This window comes from Stenella coeruleoalba, assembly GCF_951394435.1.
Source record: "Stenella coeruleoalba genome assembly, chromosome: 2".
Classification (NCBI taxonomy): domain Eukaryota; kingdom Metazoa; phylum Chordata; class Mammalia; order Artiodactyla; family Delphinidae; genus Stenella; species Stenella coeruleoalba.
In genome coordinates, this window is record NC_137147.1 from 42,399,069 (window position 1) to 42,417,705 (window position 18,637).

The 18,637-nt window shown below is 39.8% G+C and overlaps 1 protein-coding gene across 4 annotated transcripts in view; it reads left to right on the top strand.

The window, feature by feature from the left end:
• Positions 1–18,637, top strand: part of ARMH4 (armadillo like helical domain containing 4) — a 148,640-nt gene that overhangs the window by 15,025 nt on the left and 114,978 nt on the right. For all 4 annotated transcript variants that reach the window (XM_079914450.1, XM_079914448.1, XM_079914451.1 and 1 more), the window contains exons 2-4: positions 5,133–6,525; positions 15,144–15,398; positions 17,540–17,749. In XM_079914450.1, the coding sequence (XP_079770576.1) occupies positions 5,133–6,525; positions 15,144–15,398; positions 17,540–17,749 (1,858 nt within the window). The remainder of the gene's footprint in view (positions 1–5,132; positions 6,526–15,143; positions 15,399–17,539; positions 17,750–18,637) is intronic.

Consider the following 18,637-nt stretch of genomic DNA (forward strand, 5'->3'; position numbering starts at 1 on the left):
GAGTAAACCATCTGGACTGTGTAAAATGGATTGGAGAGGAGAGAGTCTGATCAGGATCATCAGAGGCAGTTAAAATAATGACAATCCAGTGTCCCCAAGAAGGGACAATTCCAAGAGACATTATGAGGGAAGGATCCACAGAGGTTGTGAATCTGGAATATATAGGAGAGAAGAGTTCAAGATGACACCGCAGTTTAGATGAAGATGGTGTGTTTGAGGTGGCATCCAAGTACCATCCAGTAGACAAAGAAAATCTAAGGCAGCTTTCTTCCCCAAACTCCACATCAGCTGTTTAAGGTATTTGTGTTTATCCCCCCAAAAGGAGAATATCAGGCAGATTGTCACTAGTTTTTTGGCATACTCTACAGGCCTCCTGTGTCTTGAGTACCCTTAGGGCAATGCTCATGTTCCTTATATATTATACATGAAACTCAACTTGCTTGGAAAAAAGCAGCTTTGTCACTGAAGAGAATGATTGAACACACTGTTTCCCTTTTGTGTCTGCATTTTGGTAACACACTGAACAATGGCAGCATACATTTTAGTTGGAAAAATATTGACCAAGTGTTTGAAAAAACCTGATTATTAAGTCTAACAAGACGGCTAAGGTGATATTTTTTTATGTTGCCTTTCATTTGTCTTTGAAACTTGAATATGCCTAGACTTGACAAAGAAACAGATTCTGGACTGTATCTATTTAAGATTGGACAAGATAAGGCTTGACAGAACAGCTTATCTGCTCACTGGTGGCAGAAATGCAGTAAATTGTTCAGAGGACTGCCAAGCCATTAGGATACCTTGATAGCGAATGACATAGTGCTATGACTTGCTCAGAAAGAGTTGCTTTTTAAGCTCTTAGAAGCTAATGTCCACTATCAGCAACTGGGTGAGAGTTCGTTTATCTGAATTAATTTGCACTGACGGATATAGTGAAGAGAAAGGAGCCTCGAAAGTCACAGTGTAAAGAAGTTAGAGACATGTTTTGTTTGTTAAATATTCTGATATTTGAGTTAATTTAAGATAATTAAGACCCAATTTCTAATAAGCAATGAAATCTCCCCTCCCTCCACCTCCTCCAGCAAGGCAGGGCTATAGACATCAGCCAGTATTTACTAAACATTTCCTCTGTGCCAGGCAATTTTCCAGGGACAGGAGACAATGTTGAGGAAAAAAGAAAAGGCCTAGAGCCTTCAAAATGTGATTGCAGGGCTTCCCTGGTGGCGCAGTGGTTGAGAGTGCCTGCCGGTGCAGGGGACGTGGGTTCGTGCCCCGGTCCGGGAGGATCCCACATGCCGCGGAGTGGCTGGGCCCGTGAGCCATGGCCGCTGAGCCTGCGCATCCGGGTCCTGTGCTCCGCACCATGAGAGGCCACAACGGTGAGAGGCCCATGTACCGCAAAAAAAAAAAAAAAAAAAAAAAAAATGTGATTGCAGATGGTTGTTTAGGTTGAAATATTGTCATTGAATTGACAAGGGTCAGTCTTTCCTTATTTATTCTCTAACATCATGCAGCTCCCAGCGAAGGACACCAAACTCATGGGAGTGGCTATGTGAACCTGCTCTGTGCTTGGAGAGACAGAGAAAGACCTGGAACTTGAAGGTCATCTACCAATTCATCTGGATTGCAGACATGTCCCCTGCTGCCGTTCCTACAGGCTGTCTTTTCTGCTACTTTTAAAGTTCAGGCGTCGCTTTGAATAGTGGGGAGAAGGAGCATATGGCTGCAATATGCAGACATAAAATATAGGCTTGCAATTCACCCCACTTTTTCTGTGGTAATTGGATTTAGAAAGCAGGTGGCTGACACTTCATTACAGAAGCAAAGTCTTTTTTTTTTTTTTTGCGGTACGCGGGCCTCTCACTGTTGTGGCCTTTCCGGTTGCGGAGCACAGGCTCCGGACGCGCAGGCTCAGCGGCCATGGCTCACGGGCCCAGCCGCTTCGCGGCATGTGGGATCCTCCCGGATCGGGGCACGAACCTGTGACCCCTGCATCGGCAGGCGGACTCTCAACCACTGCGCCACCAGGGAAGCCCAGAAGGAAAGTCTTTTAGAACAATGGCAGAATTCCTTCACCCCAAAATTCTAAAGCTCAAAGTGTAGATGAAAATGAAACCTTGAAGGAAAAATCTGTTTTGGAAAGGCAGTAGAGGTTGTATTACATCTTTATTGTTTGTCCCCACTACCCTCCAAATCTGATTTGTTCATAAAATTCTCCTCTCAGTTCACATGACTCCAGAACATATAAATAAAATGTGAAGCATTTGTGCAATCATTTGGGTGCCTTGCCTACTTGATGGCAAAATTGTGGGAAAATGAAAGCATTTGTGTTTTTATTTTGTGTTCTATAGATAAAATATGAAAATGGAATCATGGAGATAGAAAGGAGTTCAAAGATTATTTTGTTTAACTCCTCATTCTGTCAAAGGAGAAACTGCGGCTATTTGTCCAGTATCACATAGCATGTTTTAACAACAATAAAGCTAGGATTGGGCTTCCCTGGTGGCACAGTGGTTGAGAGTCCGCCTGCTGATGCAGGGGACACGGGTTCGTGCCCCAGCCCGGGAATATCCCACATCCCGCGGAGCAGCTGGGCCCGTGAGCCATGGCCGCTGAGCCTGTGCGTCCGGAGCCTGTGCTCCGCAATGGCAGAGGCCACAGCCGTGAGAGGCCCGCGTACTGCAAAAAAAAAAAAAAAAAAAAAAAAGCTAGGATTCATTTTTCTCATGCCTGTCTATGCCCCTCTAAACTCCACTGCCACTCATGATGGCTTGTCTTTTTCAGGTTTTTAATCCAGAAGGATGGGGTCATGGAGACCCAACTTTTAGGCCACACTCTCCATCTCCTGGGGTGTTTAGTAAGATTTCACTGAATGGGAGAAATATTTGTATAGGAAAGGGCAGATCTCTGAACAGATCAGAAATGAACCAGAGAGTTCTCTAGCTTTTATGTATCTTTGACTATGTAGTTTATAGTTCAGCTTGTATTTTCAGAAATCAAAGGTGTAGTTTCATCAACTGTGAGCACTCTTGCTTTACAGCTATCATATGTTTTTGTTTTAAGGAAGGAAAATAGAGGCAGCAGGCCAAATACTGCTACTAATTCGGTTACCTGGCTATGAACTGGGATGCTTTATGGCTCATCCAAAATATGGGGATAACTAATGTCCAGAATGTTCACATGCTATTCCCTCTTTTTCAGATATCTTTCTCATATTCTCTCCTTTTAAAATAATGCTAGCTACCTGTATGTAATTTAATATTTAAATACAATTGCTTCAACCTCTCATCCTACATATGGGGATATGTAGCATCCCTTTCACCATCTCTGAGGATTCTTGGGTGGGGTGGCTTACATTTCTCCTAGTCATCTCTGGCTTCAGTTTTCTTCTGCTTCTAAATTTATGATCCCTGATATGCTGTTCCTTTTCTGCACATGGCATCTCATGACATCTTCCCATTCCTGTATTCTCCCAAAGAATTGTGGATTCAAGATTTCTTTGTAAAAAATTACCCCCGACTTGGTGGCAATAAATATTTATTATTTCATCCCATGTCTGTGTGTTAGGAGTTTGGGAGTAGCTTAGCTGGGTTGTTCTGACTCAAGGTCTCTCAAGAAGTTGCAGTCAAGATAGCAGCTGGGGCTGCAGTCATCTGAAGGCCTGACTGGGGCTGGAGGAGCTGCTTCCAAGATAATTCAGTCATGTGACGCTGGTAGTTGAGCAAGATGCCTCAGCTCCGAATTCATGGATTCCTCTTTCCTCATGTAGAAAAATTCAACCTTCTTTTTCTCTTCAGCTGTCTAGATTATGCCCTGAGCACGTGACCTTTTCTCTATCTCAAAAGGACCTGTAAGACTGAATGGGGTAACATGTGGAAGCTTCAGACTCCTTAAGGGGAAGAAGACCCTATGAAAATGTCAATTTTTTTTTTTTTGCGGCATGCGGGCCTCTCACTGTTGTGGTCTCTCCCGTTGCGGAGCACAGGCTCCGGATGCACAGAATCAGCGGCCATGGCTCACGAACCCAGCTGCTCCGCGGCATGTGGGATCTTCCCAGACCAGGGCACGAACCTGTGTCCCCTGCATCGGCAGGTGGACTCTCAACCACTGCGCCACCAGGGAAGCCCGAAAATGTCAATTTTTATACTTGATGTGTGCACATCACATGCTTAACCCAGATAGTTTAATGATCAGATGTGGAAGAAAGGAAAAGTATAACTTTTATAAAGATAAGGTCTTTATAGTTAGATTTAGAATTTTCATTCCTAGGTTTAATTTTCTAGAAAACCCACAGTATCTAAGAACTTTCTGATGATGGGATAGATAAGACCTAAAACCCTTAAGTTTGGGGGGAAATTAGCAGTTTTGGTATAATTTTAGTTGTCATGAGAGTGTGAGCAGTTTGTAAAAAAATACAATAAATCTTAATCTTACAATAATGTGTGTTCAGTAAAGACTGCTAATTTAAAAGTGTTTTGGTTCTCTTAAAAAAGTTTTTTTCAAAAACACACTTGTTTACATTGTTTAACTAGTTTACCTTTTCTAATCTTTTTTTTTGAGACATGAAGGTTTTACCTATAATTTTTATAGTTGTTGCAGAGAAAACAATTTAAGTATTTTAAAGATAAATTTTAATTGAAAGTCATTTATATACTTTAAAAACTCTTGAATGAAACTGGTATTCAGTATTTTATGATGATATTTAATAAGTTTTAAAACATACTTAAAAGGTTCTGTGAAAGTGATGTAAATAAATGTTAAAATTACTTTTTATTTCCTGGATGTGTTGCTATTTCTGTAGTCATTTGACTCCATGATTAATAGAAGAATTGGGGAGAATATTACAAATGTGACTTCCAGGGTAGTTTATTTCAAGTAGGTATTTAAAAAACAATGAACTTAGTAACTACGTGTACCCTTTGCTAGAGAACTTCAAGTTAAGTCAGCTGAAAATTCAGCAGGGAAAAATGAACTGGGTTATCCGCGTCTCAAAGGTACAAAGAAATAGAACATTCCCTCCTATGTACTGTCTCTGAGCTGGGAGTCAAGGAGATTATTTTACTTATAGTTTAATTTAAAGGGGCTTATTTACAACATATTTATATGACAGTTTGATATGCTTTATTTTTCTGCAGGACTCAATTACTGGAATTGTCAACTCTACCAATTTATGTGCACGTTTCTCTTCCACTATGAGCAGACCAGTTGTACTGCACATTTGTCTGGCTTTCTGTAGCCTTCTACTTCTCGGCTTTGCCACACAATGTCTGGCCTTCCCCAATGTGGAAAGAAGGGAGATAGCACCTGTTCATGAAGAAAAAGGGCAGTCTGAGAGGCTGAACACAGATGACCTAGAAAATAACTCCATTACTTCAAAGTACACTCTGGTCTCTGAAGAACCAATGATAGTGTTAGCAGGACCATCAACAATGTCATTAAGTAAAGTATTCCCTAGTAACAAAGAAACCCCTCCTATAGGAGCTGGGCTCACGCAGCCTGATAGCCCTGGCGTTTACACTGCTACTGAGCCAGTGATCTCAGCAGGGGAAGAAGTGTTTGGTTCCAGCCAGCCAGAGAGAATGTCTCCCAAAAGCGGACTTTCCAAGGCCATGTTAATGAACCCTATCACTCCAACTGCTTCTCTGAATATTGATGAGAAGGAGGAATCCTCCCGTAGTACCATCATTCAGCCCATTGTGGAAGGGACCACCGAAGCAACACAAGGTTTTCTGCACTATGTGGATGATCAATTGTTTGCAACTGAAAATCAGGCAGGAGTTAGTCTGGGACATTCACCTTTATCCTATGTGAATGCTAAAGAGATGCTAACCACCCGTCCAAGGACTGAGAAATTTGAAGCAGACCCAGAGCATAAGACAACTTCTTTTCCTGGTGCTGAGCCCACAGCAGGCGCTGAGCCTTCCCAGATGACAGCTGATAATACCCAGGCTACTGCCACCAAGCACTGGCTCGCAACCTCCGAGTCCACCCTGAGTGTTGAGCCAGAAACTGACAGCCTGCTGGGAGCCCCAGAAGTCACAGTGAGTGTCAACATAGCTGTTCCAGCTGTCTCCGTCGTAAGTGTTGAGTGGGATGACACCAAATTAGAGAGTGTAAGCCAGATAAAGACCCCAAAGCTTGGAGACAATACAGAGACTCAGGTGAGAAAGGAAACATCTCAGACAACCCAAGCAACCAGTAATGGTATGGAAGGCATGAAAGGGAGCGAAACTTTGACAGAGGCTGCAGATGTGGCTCTGAAGCTGCCTGAAGGGGAAGCACACAGGGGAACAGCCCTGCTAATAGCACGTGGGGATGAGAGGTCATCTGCCTTCACCGATCAAAGTTCCTTTACTCCCACAAGTCCAGTGGAAGGTATGAAAGTCTCTGTGGAAAACCTGGTCCAAAATACTGCAGACTTCATGGAATCCACCAAGGAGAACAATGCCATGCTGTTCGTAGAGACCACTGTTTCCATCTCAGAATATGAGTCTGAGGCATATCAGCCATTGGGAAATACATTTAAAGGTAAAAGAAAGAAAGAAAAAAAAGGAAAAAAGCTTTGTTTAACTTGGAATGTTTCTGTTTGGTTTTATTATTTTTTAATTGACATATAGTTGACACATAACGTTGTAATGTTTTATGTTTTTTTTAAAGTGACAATTTAGAAGTAAGTTATCTAAGTTTTAATGAAAAGCAAAAGTAAATAAATAAAAAATGCATTTTTCATAAAAATTACATCCAAATATAACCCCTGCATATAGACCTGTGGTATTCAAATGGGAATAATTTGCATCATGCCTTGTGCCCACCCCCGTGCCAATCATTTGGCAATGTTTGGAGACATTTTTTCCAGTTTTATTGAAATGTAATTGACATATGGCACTGTGTAAGTTTAAGTTGTGTGGCATAGTGATTTGACCTATATACAACATGAAATGATTATCACAATAAATTTAGTGAACTTCCATCAACTCATATAGATACAAAATTAAAGAAATAGAAAAACATTTTTTTTTCTTGTAATGAGAACTCTTAGGATTTACTCTCTTAACTTTCATATATAACATATGGCAGTGTTAATTATATTTACCATATTGTACATCACTAGTACTTATTTATCTTACACCTGGAGGTTTGTACCTTTTGACTGCCTTCATCCAGTTTCCCCTCCCCCTATCCCCTGCCTCTAGTAACCACAAATCTGATCTCTTTTTCTATGAGTGTGTTTGTTTTTGAAATATAATTGGCCTAAAACACTGTGTTAGTTCCTAGTTAGTTAGTTGCACAACATAGTGATTCGGTATTTCTATACATTACAAAATGATCACCGTGATAAGTCTAGTTACCAGCTGTCACCATACAAAGATGTTACATATTTATTGACTATATTCCCCACACTGTACATTTCATACCTGTGACTCATTTATTTTGCACCTGGAAGTTTGTACCGCTTCATCTCCATTACCTATTTCTTGAGACATTTTTGGTCATCACAGTAGAGAGCATCTAGGGGGTAGAGGCCAAGATGCTGCTAAACATCCTACAGTGCACAGCAACCAAGATATATCTGAGCCAAAAAATATATATGTGTGTGTATATATATATCTGAGAAACCCTGATGTAGATTAATATTTTTTAAACCTTTTATTATGAAAATGTGTATATTTACAGGAAAATGTGAAAAAATTAGCTATATGTTTAAATGATATACTCAACAATGTTGGATACTTATTTATACATTGTTGTAAAAAGTACTCACATTCCTGATATTTCTTACCAAAAAGCCTTAGGTAAATATTTATTTCATAGTATTAACCATATGAGTTCTCTGACTTTGTTTTCCTAAAAAGAAATTCTTCTAGAAATAAGGGGGAAAAAATACCAGTACAGATAAATCCTCTCTGCTGGCTTGATTCTGCACTTTCTACTTCCTCGTGGCTTCTACATCTGTGAATGCTATGAGCTGACAATCCTTGCATTTGTTGCTGAAGGATGATGTTTTTCTTTTATTGTGTGTAGTTGGTCAGATAACAGAATAGGGAGGGAAAGACTTAGTGTAATGTGCATATGCTCATTCCAAATTGTTTTGGAATATGTACAGCTGTTACTCCAGCTAATGGAAAATATCAAATTAATAATATGTTTTAGAAAGTGTTATGGAGATTGAATTAAAACGATAAAAGATTTAATTTTACATGTCCAATTAATTTTTTTTTTTTTGCGGTACGCAGACCTCTCACTGTTGTGGCCTCTCCCGTTGCGGAGCACAGGCTCTGGATGCGCAGGCTCAGCGGCCATGGCCCATGGGCCCAGCTGCTCCGTGGCATGTGGGATCTTCCCAGACCGGGGCACGAACCCGTGTCCCCTGCATTGGCAGGCGGACTCTCAACCACTGCGCAACCAGGGAAGCCCTCCAATTCATTTTTTAAAGACTGTAAGACTTAGTATACTGGAAGTTTTCGTAGAAGCTTCCAGAAAATGTTTTGTAAGTTGGTTTTTAAATTCTATTAAGAGAGTTGGATCCACATGACCATGCAGATATTAAATATGACCAAACAAGAAGTTTATTTCAGTTCTCCATTACACTTTAAGATATTCCTGGAGCATTAAATCGTGTAGTTCCAGATTATTCACTGCACAGTTGAATCTATGATTCTTATGTACTAGACTTGCATTAGCTTCCATTAATACAGCCTAAAAAAGTAAAATGAATTTGGTAATTGATTGTTTTTTTTTGATTATTGAATATACTCCTTACTTAGTCATAATTGCCTCACTTAACTACAGTCTTTTAACAGGCAACTTCTTTTAATTCCCAGCACATAGTACAATATATGGCACATAGTAGGTGCTCAGTAAATATCTGTTCATCGAATGACTAAATGAAGATAGAGAACCATTCAGACTAGAATTATCTAATCCGACTGCCTGCATTGTCCAAATTAATCAAAAAGCTTCTAAAAATTCTTGGTAGAGAAAGGAACGGTCAAATAATTTCTTTCAACTTTACTTTTTTTGTTGTTTTGTAGAGTTAAAAATAATGTGAAAAATTGAGATTATTGACAGTAGTAGTAAGAGAATAGCCAAAAAGCTTTTCTACCCATTTTCTGGTGATTACAAGTATTTCTGAGAAGTAAACCACTCAATCCCACACAATCTAGTTTTAAGAAAGGTCACTTTTGCAGAACAGGTTTGGATTTCCTCCTTGAGTCTCCTTCTCAAGATCATTAAGTGACCTCAAAGCCCCTGCCCAGGACAAATGCTGATCCTAGTGACCTCAAGGAGGGAGGGATATGTGACAACTACAGTCTGTGGAGCCCCCAGGAGGGCGATAACTTTCACCTTTTCTCCCCCCAGAGAGTGACATTGTCAAAAGAGTGCTTCAGAAATATCCTGGATTGTGTCTTATCCCAGGAGCTTCTGAAGGAGCTGGAGAAACTGGAGTCATTAGTTTCTGAACGAAGCCAGTGGCACCTGGTTACATTGGCAGAGGGACTTTGGAACTGTTCTGCCCATTAAGACATTTTAATCAATCAAGAAGGTTTAGTCACACTGATGTGGTCAGCTGGTTTCACAACTGGGCTTGATTAAAATTTTTCCAATCTGTTGGCCTCAGTTTCTCCATCTGGAAATGGGGAAGACAAAATTAAATCTAAGGGCCTTCCTTCCTTATTTGTCTAAGGGGTGTCTAAGGTCTCGGCTCACCCCCTGCAGGGCTGGTAACTGTGACTGATGAACTGTCATGACCAACCCATTGCATTATCCTACCACGTTCTTGAACTGAACTTTCAGCAAACCTACTGGCTGTATTCAGATTTGTTGACTCCTGCAGTTTAGGCTCTAGAGAAATTTTATACAGGAATTCTGTAAATGTGATGGGGGTGTAGGTTGTGTGTTTTACTCATCATTGGAAAAGAAAGAGGGACTAGGGGTGGATATATGTGAATAGCTGATGATGGAAATTCAGCCAAGGAACTGGGGGTGGCTTCCAATACTTGGAAGATGGACTTTTATCCCTGGGTGTCCTGAATTTTAACTCTTAATTTTTACTCCATTAAAATGCCTTAAATTTCAAAAAAAAAAAAAACAAAAAAAAAAAACGAAGTAAACACCTCAAATGCCAATCATTTTAGGGCCCAGGGACTACTTAAGACATTCTCTTCTTCAGGGAATGAAATAATTTCTTGGCATTTTGGGTATTATGAATAGATGAGGATCCTGAGATTATAGTCAGTTCTCTGATTCAGCTGGTTCTTCAGCTGTTTCACTTGAAGATCAGGTTTTAAAAGCAATCTATAATAATTATATATTTTTTCTCTACAGGAATTGGGAAGAATGAGAGATGTGGAGAAATTCTGAATGTTATTTAAAAAATTCCCATTACTATTTCTAGCTCTCACTCTTCTTTCTCTAACAGCAGTCACTTATTCAAAGTATTATACCATGCCCATTTTTGAAAAAATTTATTTGTTTTATTTATTTATTTTTGGCTGCATTGGGTCTTTGTTGCCGCGCATGGGCTTTCTCTAGTTGCGGTGAGCGGGGGCTACTCTTCATTGCGGTGCGTGGGCTTCTCATTGCAGTGGCTTCTCTTGCTGTGGAGCATAGGCTCTAGGCGCGCGGGCTTCAGTAGTTGTGGCACGTGGGCTCAGTAGTTGTGGCTCGCGGGCTCTAGAGCGCAGGCTCAGTAGTTGTGGTGCATGGGCTTAGTTGCTCCACGACATGTGGATCTTCCCGGACCAGGGTTTGAACCCGGGCTCAAACCCGTTTCGCCTGCATTGGCAGGAGGATTCTTAACCACTGTCCCACCAGGGAAGGCCATACCATGCCCTTTTGATATTTCTTGCTGTTTCATGAAACTATGAGCATAGAGTGAACATTTATTTTGACATATTTTTTCTCAAAAGTGTTCATTATGCTTTCAAAAATGAGGGCAACATGGAGAATGCATACTGCTTAAAATGATAAAACTATATATTAGCTTTTTATGGCAAACATAGCATTGTCTTAGGTGCTAAAGATACAAAAAGGGCAATGAATCCTATCTCTCAAGAGATGTGTGATCTTATTTCAGAATAAAACTTAAACAATGGCACAAAGAGCAAATATGAATATGAAGCACAAGTAAGGTTGTCTTATAACCAGGTATATCAATCCATCAAATGTAAAAATCTCCAGTTAAAAGAAAAAATAGTCCAAACTGTTTGGAGACCAAGAAATGGAACTGCTTGTACCAGAAAACATCCAAACACTATTTTAAAGCAAATAAATTGTTTCTGAGGAAAAATATTTTTAGTAATAGGAAGAACAATGAAGTCATTAATAAAAACTTTGAGAAAACCTTTTCACCTATTTCTAGAATGTTATTTCTCATTGCATAATTTACCAGACTTGGTAATGTGCTAAGTATCTAGGATTAGTATTTAAAAAAAGAGAGATAACAGAGTCTTCTAGAAATTAAGTTTTCACAGTGGCTCAGTATTTGAAATTTCCAGCATAGCCCCTCCCTAGGAAGGGGGCAAATATTAACCCTTATAAATAGTCTTTAATAATGTATTTGAGTGGATTATAATGTTGTAAAGAAAGTGGACCTCTGATAGATACGTCATACCCCACAGGTCTGTTTCATTCTGTTTTATGATTTAAAAGCAAGTGCAGATCTTCTACAGAGGCTACTCCAAGTTGTTCCTTAGGCAATGGCAGGATTTCCTTTCTCATGGCTGAATAATATTCCTCTGTGTATGTGTGTGTATGTCTGTGTGTCTGTGTGTTTATCCATTCATCTGTTGATGGGATAAACACAGTTAGCACAGTGGTTAAGAGCCCTAACTATGTAACCTTAGTCAGATTCCTTAGTCTTTCTACACCTAAGTTGTTTGTAAAATGAGGTAATAATAGCTGATATTTATTGAATACTTACGAAGCACTGGGCATGTACTATTTTACATGTGTTATCTAATTTAATCTTTGTAAAAATGCTATGAGATAGATACTCTTATTTCCATTTTACCACTGAGGAAGCTCAAGGCCCAGAGAAATTAAGTAATTCGTTCAAGGTCACGCAGATAGTAGGTGGCTGAGTCCGAATTGAGACCCAGGCAAATTGGGTCTAGAGCCTGTGTTCTTGGCCACTATGATATATGGCTTCCATAGAATATTAGTACCTACCTCCCCTTAGTACATATGGGAGGATAGAATAAGATAATGTCCGAGATGCAAGAAGAACTACAATCCTGCAGCCTGTGGAACAAAAACCACATTCACAGAAAGATAGACAAGATGAAAAGGCAGAGGGCTATGTACCAGATGAAGGAACAAGATGAAACCCCAGAAAAACAACTAAATGAAGTGGAGATAGGCAACCTTCCAGAAAAAGAATTCAGAATAATGATAGTGAAGATGATCCAGGACCTCGGAAAAAGAATGGAGGCAAAGATCGAGAAGATGCAAGAAATGTTTAACAAAGACCTAGAAGAATTAAAGAACAAACAAACAGAGATGAACAATACAATAACTGAAATGAAAACTACACTAGAAGGAATCAATAGTAGAATAACTGAGGCAGAAGAACGGATAAGTGACCTGGAAGACAGAATGGTGGAATTCACAGCTGTGGAATAGAATAAAGAAAAAAGAATAAAAAGAAATGAAGACAGCCTAAGAGACCTCTGGGACAACATTAAGCACAACAGCATTCGCATTATAGGGGTCCCAGAAGGAGAAGAGAGAGAGAAAGGACCAGAGAAAATATTTGAAGAGATTATAGTCAAAAACTTCTCTAACATGGGAAAGGAAATAGCCACCCAAGTCCAGGAAGTGCAGCGAGTCCCATACAAGATAAACCCAAGGAGAAACACGCCGAGACACATAGTAATCAAATTGGCAAAAATTAAAGAGAAAAAGAAATTATTGAAAGCAGCAAGGGAAAAACGACAAATAACATACAAGGGAACTCCCATAAGGTTAACAGCTGATTTCTCAGCAGAAACTCTACAAGCCGGAAGGGAGTGGCATGATATACTTAAAGTGACGAAGGGGAAGAATCTACAATCAAGATTACTCTACCCGGCAAGGATCTCATTCAGATTCGATGGAGAAATCAAAAGCTTTACAGACAAGCAAACTAAGAGAATTTAGCACCACCAAACCAACTCTACAACAAATGCTAAAGGAACTTCTCTAAGTGGGAAGCACAAGAGAAGAAAAGGATCTACACAAACCCAAAATAATTAAGAAAATGGTCATAGGAACATACATATCAATAATTACCTTAAACGTGAATGGATTAAATGCTCCAACCAAAAGACACAGGCTTGCTGAATGGATACAAAAACAAGACCCAAATATATGCTGTCTACAAGAGAACCACTTCAGACCTAGGGACACATACAGATGGAAAGTGAGGGGATGGAAAAAGATATTCCATGAAAATGGAAATCAAAAGAAAGCTGGAGTAGCAATACTCATATCAGATAAAATAGACTTTAAAATAAAGAATGTTACAAGAGACAAAGAAGGACACTACATAATGATCAGGGGATCAATCCAAGAAGAAGATATAACAATTATATATGCACCCAACTTAGGAGCACCTCAGTACATAAGGCAACTGCTAACAGCTGTAAAAGAGGAAATCGATAGTAACACAATAATAGTGGGGAACTTTAACACCTCACTTACACCAATGGACAGATCATCCAAAATGAAAATAAATAAGGAAACAGAAGATTCAAATGACACAATAGACCAGAGAGATTTAATTGATATTTATAGGGCATTCCATCCAAAAACAGCAGATTACACTTTCTTCTCAAGTGCACATGGAACATTCTCCAGGATAGATCACATCTTGGGTCACAAATCAAGACTCAGTAAATTTAAGAAAATTGAAATCATATCAAGCATCTTTTCTGACCACAACACTATGAGATTAGAAATGAGTTACAGGGAAAAATATGTAAAAAACACAAACACATGGAGGCTAAACAATACGTTACTAAATAACCAAGAGATCACTGAAGAAATCAAAGAGGAAATTAAAATACCTAGAGACAAATGACAATGAAAACATGATGATCCAAAACCTATGGGATGCAGCAAAAGCAGTTCTAAGAGGGAAATTTATAGCTATACAAGCCTACCTCAAGGAACAAGAAAAATCTCAAATAAACGATCTAACCTTACACCCAAAGGAACTAGAGAAAGAAGAACAAACAAAACCCAAAATTAGCAGAAGGAAAGAAATCATGAAGATCAGAGCAGAAATAAATGAAAAAAAAAAAGATAATGCCCATCATGCACTTAGCACTGTGTGTGTGGCACATAATAAGAACTCAGTAAACATTAGTTATTGTAATTAGTATTCCTTTAATTCAAAATGTCAAGTTCCTGTTCCCCTTCAGGAATGCAAATGTGAAAATTAATATACACAAGTGCTTCTGACAATTTTTAAAAATTTATTTATTTATTTATTTATTTTTGGCTGCATTGGGTCTTTGTTGCAGTGCACAGGCTTTCTCTGGTTGCGGTGAGCGGGGGCTACTCTTCATTGTGGTGCATGGGCTTCTCATTGCCGTGGCTTCTCCTGTTGTGGAGCACGGACTCTAGGTGTGCAGGCTTCAGTAGTTGTGGCACGTGGGCTCATTAGTTGTGGCTCATGGGCTCTGGAGCACAGGCTCAGTAGCTGTGGCTCATGGGCTTAGTTGCTCCACGGCATGTGGGATCTTCCCGGACCAGGACTCGAACCCATGTCCCCTGCATTGACAGATGGATTCTTAACCACTGTGCCACCAGGGAAGTCCCTGCTTCTGAGCATTTTTGAACTTAGTTTTGTATAATTTGTTTCTGAACAAATTGATTATGTTGATATCCATAAAAGGGAGCTCAGCTGTTGATTTTCCTGTTTTGTTGTAAATGTTATTCTGTTGTTTTTTATATTAACATCTTTATCTCTGTCTTAGATTGATTCATGACTCCTGAAAACAGCAACACTGAAAACATTTATTTCCTGGCAGTTTGTTTCTCTCCCTTCTCATTCCCTGAAATGGCTGTCTGCTTTTTTGTTTTTAATTATTAATTATATAGTGACTTTTTCAGGTATAGGGATTTAGTGTATTTAAAAATGTTGTTTCCTCCCTTTTAAGGCATCATCACTCAAGAGATGACAACAACTGTTGAAGAAGCAGAAGCCACTTTATCTTCAGTGATGCAAGAGCAGCAGGTTTCTACCCTCGAGGTTACCAGAGAAGATGTCGAGACTGAGGGAGGGAAAGAGTTGCCTTCTGCCACAGCTGATGCTCCTGGTGTTACTCAGCTGTCGAGAAGATGGGAGCCTCTGGCCACTGTGGTTTCAACGACACCCGTCCCTCTGTCTTTCGAAATTACTCCCGCTGTAGAAGGTCTGTAAGGGAGAGAATTGTGCTCAGTGTTTTGGGGGTGGATCTTTTCTGAGTTGATGAGGAATAGAATGAGTGAGGCAGATGGCCCTGTCACCAAGGTGCACACACACACACACACACACACACACACACGCGCATACACACATACACACAATACACAAACATACACACATACACACACATACACACACAGCACACACACATACACACACATACACACAATACACAAACATACACACACACACACACACACACACACACACACACACACACACACACACACCTCTCACCTGGAAGTATATTTTTTCAGCAGGAAAGGTAGGTGAACTCTTTCTTGTTTGGAGAGGTGTGGCACAGCTAAAGGACAAGGGGTTAGTTCCCAAGTAAAATCTCCTGGTGGCTCATATCTGAGGCCCACAAAGGCCAAGTCTCCTGAGAACTCTCTCCTAGTTTGACATGTCTGGCTGCTAGGTGCCAGGGGGGTGAAACCAGCAAGGACCTGGGGGTGAAACCAACAAAGATGTGGGTTTGAATCCCAGCTTTGGCCCTCACTAGCACTGTGGCTTCCAGAAAGTTTCTTAATGTCTCCAAGCCTTGGTTTGTTCCTCTTTAAATAATGCCTACCTGTCTTATGGGTTATTTTAAGGATTTTGAATAATGTATAAAAAGTACTTTCTATGTAGGAGGTCCTCAGATGCTCTGATACCTTAAGGACAGTGAAGTTTTGGAATCTGGGTGATCATCAGAATCACCTGAGAATACAAAAATTATTATGATTATTTAGTTATTATTTTTGGACTTCATGTCTCTGTCTCATCGTTGGTCTAAGTAAATCCTACTTTTATTTATTAACTGAGTTATCTTTAACAATGTAATAAATACCTTCTAATCCTGCCTGCCGGCCTCCCCTGCAAAAAAAACCCTTAGGATCTTGTCAGTAACCTACAGGTAACCCCATGACCCTTCCCATCTAAACCCCATCCTCCTCTGTTAACCATTAACCTGAATCTTGTGTTCATCATTTCCTTGACTTCCTTTTCTTTTAGTTTTATCGTGTCTGTATGTACTCCTGGTATTATACACTTAAAACTTTTAGATTTTTTAGTTTATCAAAACAGTATTGTGCTGTGGATAGCCTTTTTGGGACTTTGTTTTTTTTTTTTTACTTAATATTCTAAGGCCTATATTTACTTACCGCAGTTCTTTTGCTTTGACTGCTTGCAATATTCCATTATGAAAATGTATCACAGTTTAGTTCAATCTTCATCCAATCTTCATCCAGTCTTTTCTAGTGATTTGCATTTGGGTCATTTCCAGGTTTGGCTATTGTGAACACGGCTGCCATGAATATTCTTTTACGTATTCTCCATTGCACGTGTGTAGGAGATTCTCTTGGGTATACCTAGGAACTGAATTGCTGGACAATAGGGCATATGAATATTTCACTTTAGGAGGCAATGCCTAACTGCTGTCCAAAGTGGTTGATTCCATTTATACTGCAAACAGCAATGTATATGAGAATCTGTGGGTCCATATCCTGGGAGCTTTCACAAATAGTTTCTCAGGCTTCATCACCAAGGAGGTTCTGATTCGGTACGTTGGGATATGTAGAAAGCATGAAAACTGACATTTAAAAAATTACCTCAAGAGATTCTGATGATCCACCAAGCTTGCAAAATACTCCTATTCTAGAGTTTCTAGATTTGGGAATATCTGGGGCTAAATTTGGTTGCTTTAAAATTGAGCATATTGCAGACACAGATCTAAGCTTTTACTCTTTGACTTGATTTTTAAAAGTCATCCTTGGGGTATATATAAATACATTTTTGTTAAATTTTCTACCTTTGGTAATAGGTTATATAAAATCCCACAAAATCCATAATATTGTTAATAGAATAAACAGGAGATTAACATTTGAAAACAAAGTTCTGATTTGAGATAATATATTTTCCTGGAAGATAAAGTATTTGCCTCCGGTGGCTGGATTGGTACAATGTGGGAAGGAAGAGCTGGTCTAAGTGCCAAACTTACTGTGTATAAGAATACTGGCTTCATTCGTCATTTCTTGCTTAAGAAGTAAAAGCATGTGTATATATTCCCCATACTGATCATCTTTGGGTCATGTCTCTTGTGTTTGGCAGACCTAATGGACACAGTCACAGGGCCGAATGAGGAGTTGTTCACACCAATTGTGGGTTCTCCAGTGACGCCCCCTGGGATGATGGAGGAAGCACCTAGCACTTCCCCAGCGCTTGCTGATCCTGAGGCATCTTCCGAGAGAACTGCTGCTCCATCCATTAGCTATGTTAATACAGCTGCCTCCTATGGTCTGGACCAACTCGAATCCGAAGGTATCCATGCTTTGAAGGGGATCTTTTCTGGGACAGATTCAGTGAGTCCCTGAGCAACTGTTGTCTTTGAGAAAAGATCCAGGATAAGTATATTCTGTGTGTAGTGTAGATCAGGGGTCAGGAGACCATGGCCAGCCAAATCCAGCCTGCCGTCTGTTTTTGTATGGCAAGCTAAAATTGGTCTTCACATTTTCAAACGATTGAAAAAACTCAAAAGAAGAATAGTATTTCGTGACATGTAGAAGTTTTTATAAAATCCAAATTTCAGTGTTCCTAATTAACAGCCACACTTGTTCATTTGTGTATTGTCTGTGGCTACTTTTGTGCCAGGGCAGCAGAGTTGAGTAGTTGTGACAGAGACTAATTGCCCACAGAGCCTAAAATATTTATGAGATGGCCCTTTACTGAAAAAGCTTGCTGACCCCTGCTCTCCATCAGTAGTTCTCAATTACAGTTGAACATTAGAATCACCTTGGGGAGCTTTTAAAGGATCCTAATGACCGAGTCCTTCTCCCAGTGATTCTGATTCAGTTGGGATGGACTCTGGCATCAACATTTTTCAAGAGTTGCCTGAGATGATTTCAGTGTGCAGGCTGAATTGAGAAAACTGGTTGAATGGAAAACTTGAGTTTCCCCACCAGATTTTCTTGGGTGGAAGTTTTAATGTGAATTGTATTTTCGTAACACTGCTCTGGTTGTTAACGCTGGGTCATTCTCCCTTAATTACGTTTCTGGGTTAGATGTTCCACTTTTTGGAGATAGACAGTCTCCTCATCTGTTAAGGCTGAGAAATTCTTGCCAAATTTTACTTTCCAAGACATTGGCTTTGAGCATGAAAAAAGATGCTTGGAGCACAGCTGCACATCCACAAATGAGAAGTCAGGAAAT